General features: G+C 40.3%; 2 protein-coding genes across 3 annotated transcripts; one reads left to right on the top strand and one right to left on the bottom strand.

The window, feature by feature from the left end:
• The first annotated feature begins 376 nt into the window (after positions 1-376).
• LOC127749226 (putative nuclease HARBI1) lies at positions 377-3,923 on the top strand. 2 transcript variants are annotated; one of them, XM_052266554.1, is made up of 7 exons: positions 377-694; positions 766-1,004; positions 1,135-1,331; positions 1,403-1,532; positions 1,629-1,773; positions 2,026-2,432; positions 2,534-3,923. In XM_052266554.1, the coding sequence occupies exons 1-6, from the start codon at positions 388-390 to the stop codon at positions 2,427-2,429; spliced, it is 1,422 nt and encodes a 473-aa protein (XP_052122514.1). In that variant the 5' UTR covers positions 377-387; the 3' UTR covers positions 2,430-2,432; positions 2,534-3,923. The 2 variants fall into 2 exon arrangements, with proteins under 2 accessions (XP_052122514.1, XP_052122515.1); XM_052266555.1 differs by having other exon boundaries at positions 377-1,004.
• Positions 3,924-5,666: 1,743 nt separating this feature from the next.
• Positions 5,667-7,462, bottom strand: LOC127749221 (uncharacterized). Its single transcript, XM_052266543.1, has 3 exons — positions 6,420-7,462; positions 6,051-6,233; positions 5,667-5,708 (listed from the first exon to the last, which is right to left on the bottom strand). Exons 1-3 carry the CDS (start codon positions 6,651-6,653, stop codon positions 5,667-5,669), a joined length of 459 nt encoding a protein of 152 aa, XP_052122503.1. The 5' UTR covers positions 6,654-7,462.
• Positions 7,463-9,647: the final 2,185 nt, after the last annotated feature.

The following is a 9,647-nucleotide window of genomic DNA, read 5'->3' as shown; positions in this document are numbered from 1 at the left end:
AACAAGACCCTCTAGCGCCTAAACGGTAAGAGATAGAGCCAAACGGACGAAATTTTCGCCCAAAGGGCTGTGCTTTGACAAGTTACCCCTTAGGAGACCATTCAATATTTTCGGAAATTAATAAATTTAGGGTAAACCTACCAAACATGGATCATTTTTCAGAAAACCGTGGTTTTGGGGTCGATAAAAGTGTGATGAGCATGATTTTTTTTCATGGTTGTGTCGAGGGGGCACCAACTCGGAAATTTGGTGCACTGTGAATATATTCAAATATTGAGTATCAGTAAATACTGGTGAATATTATTGAATAGATGAATATTGTTAGTACACTTAATATTGGTGAATACATTTGAATACTCTGCAGGTCTATCACGTTCCGTTTTAGCCATGGCGCCCGAGCCCCGTTCCAACGGTCTAGACGGTACTCCGTTCCGGCGTTCCTGGCGTCCCCAGCGTTGCCAAATTTCCACTTCCCCCACCACACCCTACGTTCCTGCTGTCGCAGCCATCATCGTCCAGCTCAGCTGTCTCTGCTCCCGGCTCGGTCTCGTTTGGTTTGGTGCCGTGCAAAATTGTTTATTTACCTTGCCTTGTGTATGGACAGTCGGAACTGATCATCTTTTCTTCCCTCTTACTAATTCTGATTTACTCGTAGTTTCGTTTTGTGTCGGTTGTCCTGTCAGTCTCGTAATGGGTAAGTACTGTCAGCTTTTCATTCAATCCATAACCTCGCAGCAACCATTAATCCCCAAATTTCATTCGCAGCTTATGATTACTTTGCGGGACGTGAACGAAACCCTATCATAGAGCATCGGCGCCGAGCTCGTAACGTCGGGATCTGGCGTTACAGGATGAGAGACAGACAGGATCCGCTGGATATTACGGTAGAAGCTTTTGTAGAGCTGTACAGAATGCCCCAAGATGTCTTTTTGCTCCTTGTAGACTGCCTTCAGCCGTATGCTCGTCGGTGTGTGAGCCCCCGTGCGTCTCCATTCCATTTGCGAGTAAGTGTCCTCACCTCAATTTCATTATTTTGCCCTTTGGTAGTCTAGCTCAAGTTATCTTGTTTTCCTATATTGTTGTGTGATATTAAGTCGTGTCAACTTTTCCTTCTGTTTTTTTCTTCTTGTGAAGTTGCTGTGTGCTCTCTTCTATTATGCGACTGGCAGCTATCAAGAACACACAGGTTCCAATGCCCACCATCTACTAAGCCAAGCTGCTGTCTGCAACGCGATAGAGGAAGTCACGAACGCTCTAAATCATCCAACAATCCTGACTACATTTGTGCGGTTTCCTGCAACCCACATTGAAAGAGCTGCTTCTATTGAAGTGTAAGCTATGCTTGCAGCCTGGATTTTTTGTTTTTTCATCCTGAAGCTTTATTTGGATTCTCTTTTTTCAGAAGTAGTCGATTGGGCCTACCAGGTGTGTTGGGTCTGATAGATGGTACTCTAGTACCAATTTTTCCACCTCGCAGACCTAACCAACACTATTACAACAGGAAGAGGTTTACCTCATTAAATGTCATGATTGTGAGCAATTTTCATCCCATGGTTTTATCAGGTCCCTTGAATATTCCAATGCACATTTAAGTTGTATTAATTAATTTATTTATTCTGTTTTTGTAGGTTTGTGACACAAATTTGAAAATCTTGACGTTGGATGCCAGGTATCCTGGCTCTTCACATGATGCCTGGGTGTACCAGAACAATCCCATCAGAGCAGCCATGCAGAGGGCCAACCAAGAGGAGGATCGTCATTGTTGGCTTCTAGGTTGTAGTTTTCATACTTTTTTCCTGAAGTTGTTTCTAAAAGGTTGATTAAAAGACAAGGGCATGGCATAAGAAAAATAGCAAAAATTGGAGGTGGGGGGAGGTGAATAACAAGTGTTATATTTTGTCTTGAAAGTAGACCTTTAAATACAGCACTATAGAATTTCAACAACATCGTGAGATTAATTTGAATTACTTTGTATGCTATATCTACCATGCTGCATTGTCTCATGTATTTTCTTGTTCTGTGTAGGTGATAGTGGTTATCCCCTGGAGCCCTGGCTCATGACTCCTTTACCAGATGCACCCCGAGGTACTCCAGAGTACAACTACACAAAGGTCCACTGCCAGTGCCGAAATCCAGTGGAGAGATGTATTGGTGTGCTGAAGAGCAGATGGCGGTGTCTCTTCCTACCGATTCACTATTCTCCTGTGAAAAGTGGTAGAATAGTCAACGCCTGTGCTGTTCTCCATAACCTTATGACTAGTCTTCGTGTAGCTGTTCCTCCAAACTACCACCTGCACCAAGATGGCCCTGATCCCGAGAATATACTAAATCCAGATGTGGTTGTCAGACTTCCTCCGCACCTCCACCGAGAAGCAGATGAAAACCTTGCGTACTTAGTGCAACATGCCCATTGGCTTCGAAATCAATGAAGGGTGTGTTTTATTTTGATCTCTGATATTTCTATGGATTGATGCATTTGATACAGAATTTCGCCTTGTCACTGCCATTTATGCAATTATTTAATTGGTTTCAGGTTTCATCTATTGCAAGTTCCAACTTTTTATCCTTGCATGTTCTTTTTATGATCGGAAACATATCCTAAAACGTTCGCAAGGTCTATTGAACTACATAGACAACAACTCCTAAAATTGATAGTTTTTTCATACTTTTGCATTTGGAATGTCATGAACAGCTGTCACCTTAATTGTGAGTTAGGTGAGCCAGAATGCTTTGCTTTCATACTCAAAATCCTTAAATATTGGGAGATTTAACTTCTCTTACACCAGCCTCCAGCCTTGTTCTCATGTTTTGTAGGATTGTGTAAATAGGGCTAATCATTTTATTGCTAAAGAAATAATTCCAGTACTACATATCTAACTGTTAATAATTATTGAGTGATAAACATTTATGACTTGTGAGATCTTTAGCCACTATGTTAAGATGGTACGCCTTCTTAATTTTTATTGTTTGACTATTTTGTTTCTTGAATTTTTAGTAAGTTAGGAAACCTAGGTCAATATTTGAATCATTTGGTAATGTTAGCGTTGGTATTGGTGTTGAATGGTATTGCAAGACCAGTTTGAAATTTTGATGGGCCCAAAACTCTCTCTTCTCTCTGAAGGCAAAAGGAGATCAGACTGAAAAGTAATCTCCGCTCATTTTCTATTTTTTCCCTCTTGCATTATCATTAGAATTTTTTTCTGTTAAGCTTTTAATAAAAGCCCATTTTTATTTTGTCTAAGAAAGCTGTATGACAGACTGATAAATATCTATAATTATAAAGGTCAGCAAATGGAAATTAGAAGGATATGTTTGGTCTCTTTCATTATTAAGGGATTAAATTTAACTGCTCTTACAAGTGATTTATATTTTCCTCTATGACTGGGATTTTTTCTCAATAACTCTGTTACTATGTGATTTGTCTGTTTCTTCTTTCATTGTAAATGAAATTTTGCAGATTTTTGTTCTGTGATACCTTTGGAAGTCAATTGAAATAGCCATTAAAAATTGGTGGCCGTCAAATAGGAGGGTGTTCAAGGGGAACTCAATTTTTGTGTTCATGTACTATAAGTAGTATAGTTGGGTGATTCCAAGTCCTCGTCTTTTAACACACAGCTCAGGAATAAGCCTTCTCTTTTTAAGATAAGTCGATTGATTATACATGTGCCTAGTTAGTCTTTTGTAAATGTTTTTTTTTCCCCCTTTCTTGGGTTGTATTTTCTTTCTGTAAAATATGGTGTTTCGTTAGTAGCCTATCTTTCCACAGCAAATTATAAGTATTTGATCTTACTGCTGTGTTGGTACTGTGACATTTCAAACAGTTTGTGTGAACAATTTTGAAAGTTGTATGTTGTTCTCTATCTAATAAAATTAATTTGCCAAAGAAACATTTGTAAATGTTTTGCTTCTCTATTATTTATCAAGCTGTTTGAAGCATCTGTTTACACCCCCCCCGGTCAGAATGTAGCAATATGTTCACTCTTTGCCCGGCTATTTTTTTCTGAATCTCATGTTTACTACCCACTAATTGGGGGTAGAGTGGAAAAGTAAATCTGCATTTGTGCGTTTTTCGTTTAACTAATTCTGAAGAAGGCTGTGCAAGCTTATCTGCTGTATTCTGACTTCACTCTGCATTGCTAGTGTTGAGAGCCAGGTTGTATCTCAGAGCATTCCAAAGAACTGGTTTAATTTAATTTATTGCAATCGATTTAATTACACCTGGACTTATGCATTTATCAAAATCTGACAGATATAAATATCAGTATCAAATTCTATCCAATGAAAACTTGGTGATCCAAAATTGAGCGCTTATATGCCGGTGACTTGTGTGTTAAGATAGAATAATAAAGATGTGAGTGAGCAATAAATTCTGTAGATTAGTTTCGTCTTGCTCAACCTAGAGTTTAGCAAGGTGTTGAATACGTCACAATATAGTATGATACCTCTTTTTTAATAATAAAAGAAACATAAATATGGCTAATTGTTTTTATTTTGTTTTGGTTATCTTCCAAACCATAAATATTTAGCAATAAGTGAAACACAAAAAAGTACAAATATGAGGTGATAACCCCAGACTATAGTCACAAATCATATAACAAAAATATTTCAGTCTTCATCACACTTAAGTAGAAAAACAAATAAACTCGACTAGTGAAAATACTGCATATGATAAACTTGTAAAAATTTTATGGAAGCTTGCTCATGATACTTTGCACGAATTTATCAATAGCATGTTGAGAGAACCTTCCCAACCGGATTGAGCAAGTATGAAACACAAAAATTAAAGTAATAACAAAATATGATATGGGGTAATAAACCCAGACTAGTCACAAATCACAAAACAAAAATATTGCAGTCTTAGGTAGAAAAACAAAAACTCGACTAGTAAACAAAAAATTCTGCATGATAAATTTGTGCAAAATTTATGATAGCTTGCTCAGCTGGTCAATGCTTTGAACAAATTTGTCAATTGCTTGATTAAGTGAGCCAGCATCAATGTTCGCACTCAGGCTGCTGATGGTGGCCGTCAGCACCTGTATGGCCTCGATAAGGTCCCCAGTTCCTGCAACAAGCAAATTCGAAAATTGAAGCGTCACAGTTTTAATGCATAATCATGTAAAGATTTTACATAGTTCTGCATGAAATTGGACATTTTAGGGCTGTTTACATTACTGCATGTTTGAGCAACAAAATGCATAAGGATTTAGTGTGAACCATTGGCAAATTGTGAATGGCTAAATGACACTTGCACTTTGTCCCTGAAGGAGACAAGATTGCAAATAAGGGGTCTTTTGTCACACAGTAGATTTATGGAGCCACCAGTGGGCGATACAGACCATCCATGATTTTCAGGCATGGTATCTGTACCACCTCTGGCCTCTCCTAATCTACTGCTGAGACAAAATCCATTGAATTGCCACTTGGCCACTCACAATATCTCAGGGTAATAAAAAGCACAATACCTTGGCCAGGCAAAAATCCAGCTGGATGTTGTAGCTGATGGTTTATGGGCTCCACTTCTGGCGTCCTCCATGATGTGGATGGCAGTGATTGAGATTGAGCCGAAAAGCTGCTGGAGCTGGCACCCACCATGCCCGCCATGGGGTAGTATTGAGGTACTGAAATTAAAAAGAAACATAAGATAACAAAACGACAACCAAATCGTATTAGTCTCCATAACTGTCTGTACTACCCACAGAGACAAAACCCTGCATTAGGGTTGTTGGCAACAGCAGCATTAATCAATCCTTCAGCTTGAGGAGCAGGTGGTTGCAACAGTTGTTGTTGGGCAAGCTGCTCAGCGACTTGCTGTTGCTGCTGCGCAAGCTGCTGCTGTTGGACAAGCTGTTGCTGCTGTTGGACAAGCTGTTGCTGCTGTTGTTGTTGTTGTTGGACAAGCTGCTGCTGCTGCTGTTGTTGCTGCTGGATGAGCTGGGCCTGCATCTAATAATAGCAAATAGAGGTAAATCGTCATTCTAGAAGCTCTCACATTCTCCTGGGTTGATTCGTGCCCAAAGAGATAAGTATGACTAAACAGACTGTATTCTTACCTGGAGTGGTACAGGTACGGCATTGCCATGCAGCTGCTCCTTCTGTACAAACTGCAAGACCCTTTGATAGACTGCATTTAGACCCAGCTGTTGTGGTGGTGGGGGACCTCCACCAGTAGCGCCCATGTACCTAACACGGTCATTGTATTGCCTTTTCGCTCGATTGCGCAGATTGTTGAATGCCTGACGAATAGATTACAATAATTAGTACAGATCAATTTACTCCACAAAAGCTCCAGTTTTCAGCATCTCTTTCAAAGCTACATAGATTTATCTAAGAAACAAAATAAATGCTTGAAGCTCAGAGCACTGAACTCATAGCACTTGCGGAGCAAATCATCTAGTAAAGGCAAGAAGAAAACCACAAACCTCTTTCCATTTTTCCCCTGTCTTGAAGGCACCACCCAGAGCATTGAGCGTGGCCGCCAACGTCTCCCATTTGGCTGAGACCCGTCCCGCAGCCCCCGGGCCCTGGAAGTCCCCCTGCATTTCCTTATCCGTGGCCACCACGTCCATCAACCTCATCCATTGTTTCTCTGTTGGATCTGGAACGGAAACAAGGGTTAGAGGGGCTACTTTTCTGATATATTTGCATATCTGCATGCACTGTCAGTACAGAGTACGAACACGTGCTGACAGAGCACGTCATGATGAAATGCGAATAAATACAAGAGCACTACGATGTAATAGTTTCCCACGAGAAACGAACAAAAACACGCGATCGGTTGTAGAAAGGCGACATCGAATGAATGACAGGAATACCACGTGCAATGACTAGGTTAAGCCGCAAAAGAGTCACGAGACGGGTAATACGAAGAGACTGTCGTCGTCACCTTTACGGAAGCGCAATAAAATACAATGATTAAAGCTGTATTTAGTTACGAAACCAAATCCGGATGACGAAATGCGAGAGCCAAAAGTGAAAACCAAGACGGGCCGGGGGCGCCAGATTCACTTCGAGCGCGCGTTGCACCCTCGGGATTGGCACTCGAATCTATAACACACGTTGCTGATTTAAAAAAGAAGACTTACCGATATTCGCCATAGCTCCGAATTGCTTTCAATTTTACCAAAGAACACGTGGCAAGATCTCAAATCAATCGATGTCGCACCTAATCGCACGTCGCACGGCACCAAATCAAATGAGACCGAGCCGGGAGCAGAGACAGCTGAGCTGGACGATGATGGCTGCGACATTTGCTTTGTCCTTGCGGCCAGCCAGCAGGAACGTAGGGTGTGGTGGGGGAAGTGGAAATTTGGCAACGCTGGGGACGCCAGGAACGCCGGAACGGAGTACCGTCTAGACCGTTGGAACGGGGCTCGGGCGCCATGGCTAAAACGGAACGTGATAGACCTGCCGAATAGTGTTGAATACGGGTGAATATTGGTGAATACTCGTGAATACATGTGAATAGGCGTTAATACTAATGAATAGCCATGAATATTCATGAATATTAACGAATATCCGTAAATAGTTATCAATATAAATGAATATTCGTGAATATCCTGTGAATATTTTGGAGTATTAGCTCAAAATTGTATGCCATAATGCCTCACTATGGTCTAAGGAGTGTTACAATGCCACTAACAAAACTTTCGAATCTTCTGAATAGCAGTGAATATCATTTAATACGCTTGAATACTATTGAATACAGTTAAATACTAGTGAATATGCTTTTAATATTGATGAATATGATTTGAATATGGATAAATATTATGAGTACTCATGAATATTGGTGAATACTTTTGAATATCATGAATATCACGAATATCACGAATACTTCCAAATATTTTGAATACACTGAATATCGTTTGAATATCTGCTAATATCGACTGAATATTAGTTATTAATTCGCTCGTGAACCGTGAATATTCGAAGTTGGTGCCCCCTCGGGTTGTGTAGTTTGAACCTTTTGGAATGATATTCCGTTGGAATGAACTTTCTAGCTCCAATACTTTAGAAGTTACAGGGAATTCCCTCGACCTCGAATTTTGATCCATGTTAGGGGGGGGGGGGTGCCCTAACATGGATCACCGAGCTATTGATTTCTCCTTCACATATGTGATACACAACAGTATCAGGGGTTGGCAACTTTTTTTGTTTCATCCTAAAACAACCCCTTACCATTTTTAGGGGTTGTGATCCATGTTTGGACTCTGACCCAAACATGGATCAAAACTGCACCTTGTTCGGAAATCTCTTAGAGGTACTATTTACAATAGCCAAAGAGTGTGTAGTAAGAAAAATTTATTTTGTGTAATACTGACCTTGCATTAAACAATTAATAACATGATATTACAAACTATATCGACACCTGAAAACTAAAAGGTCGGCATTCACAGCGGTCGCGTATAACGTCGTTCTTCGGGGGCATCGCCTATAAGGTCGTTTCTCCCAGCGCTCGCGTAGAACGTCGGGTCTCGTGAGGGTTCCCGTATAAGGTCGTAAGTCTTCATTGGCTCGATTGGAGATATGAGCGTCTGAATGTTTGAGCCCCTACCATAATTCGAAGACGATTCAGTTTAACTTGGAAACGACTTATGTGATGCAGTGGTGCCTCAGCTTCATTTTGGTGTCATTGGAATCCAGAAAACTTAATTTCTTTAGGATATATGGGGTAAAATGTGAGCTAATGCACTTGTTTTGTTAGGGTTTTCCCCCATGTACTAGAGGTTACCGTGCCGTTCGCTTCGGAAATCAACTATTTCGCTTCTACTGACGTGGTAAGTCGATTACTTCGGCGTTAGATTTTAATTTTCACAATAAAAGAGCTTTTTACCGTCACTAACCTCGAATTAATGGCCCAACCAAATTTATAGTGCTTGTTTTTTCCTTATGCAAACGTTCTCTTTTAAATTAACCACTGTCTACTGAGTTTGGTCTTTAAGACAAATAAAATGATAAACGAGAAGTGAGCCATATAAATCCTATCAAAGGACTCGGCTGAGAACGCCACTAATGATCACTATTAATTTTCTATCTTTTAAGAACCTGTGCACCATTCTCTAACATTCCGCATTCCAGCATCAATTTAAAATTATCTTGAAAGTTGATTACTCCTCAAAATTCTGCTCTGGAGATCACTGCTTGTTGTCACGTAAACCAAACTAAATAATGTGATGTCACGAATACGTTGTTGCACCAGACCCTGTACTTGGCTTTGCTTCTTTCAGAGTGCGTTAATATTTTACATTTTAGGCCATAGACACTAAAGCTTGTTTTTTTTTCTCTGTTCCAGGTGAAAACAGATGAGTCCACATGGCGTACCTACCAAATCAGTCCACCTAAGTGTTGTGAAGTGTCCATCTTTTAAATGTTTTCTTGTTCACAAATTAATCTAAAAAATTGATAATAAAGTTTTCTAAATTACATGGACTTTGTAAAGCTTCCCCTGAATTCCAATTCATTCCGTCCACCGTATTACAAGTTGTAAGCCACTCCTTGTTGAGCATATTTTTGAGCGTATTTTCTGGAATGCTGTTCTTGATCATTAATAAGCCAAGCGTAAGGTGGTGGAGAGGGGGGGTAGTAGTAGTAGTAGTTGTCAAGTAGTGGCTTTCAGGCTGCCGCCTATGGTGCCCTGGAGAGGGGGGGGG

This window comes from Frankliniella occidentalis, unplaced genomic scaffold, assembly GCF_000697945.3.
Source record: "Frankliniella occidentalis isolate FOCC.00 unplaced genomic scaffold, Focc_3.1 Scaffold40, whole genome shotgun sequence".
Taxonomy (NCBI): domain Eukaryota; kingdom Metazoa; phylum Arthropoda; class Insecta; order Thysanoptera; family Thripidae; genus Frankliniella; species Frankliniella occidentalis.
Note: the sequence above shows the minus strand (reverse complement) of the source record. Positions and strands in the feature narration are given on the sequence as shown.

Bases quoted from the DNA above. Each gene is read 5' to 3' on its own strand.
- LOC127749226 (XM_052266554.1), top strand. From the start codon at position 388: ATGGCGCCCGAGCCCCGTTCCAACGGTCTAGACGGTACTCCGTTCCGG. The intron at 1,005-1,134 runs GTAAGTGTCCTC...CTTCTTGTGAAG, and splicing joins CGTCTCCATTCCATTTGCGA to TTGCTGTGTGCTCTCTTCTA. The intron at 1,774-2,025 runs GTTGTAGTTTTC...TGTTCTGTGTAG, and splicing joins TCGTCATTGTTGGCTTCTAG to GTGATAGTGGTTATCCCCTG.
- LOC127749221 (XM_052266543.1), bottom strand. From the start codon at position 6,653: ATGCAGATATGCAAATATATCAGAAAAGTAGCCCCTCTAACCCTTGTT. The intron at 6,234-6,419 runs GTTTGTGGTTTT...TCTATTCGTCAG, and splicing joins CAGGGGAAAAATGGAAAGAG to GCATTCAACAATCTGCGCAA. The intron at 5,709-6,050 runs GTAAGAATACAG...ACCCTAATGCAG, and splicing joins CCGTACCTGTACCACTCCAG to GGTTTTGTCTCTGTGGGTAG.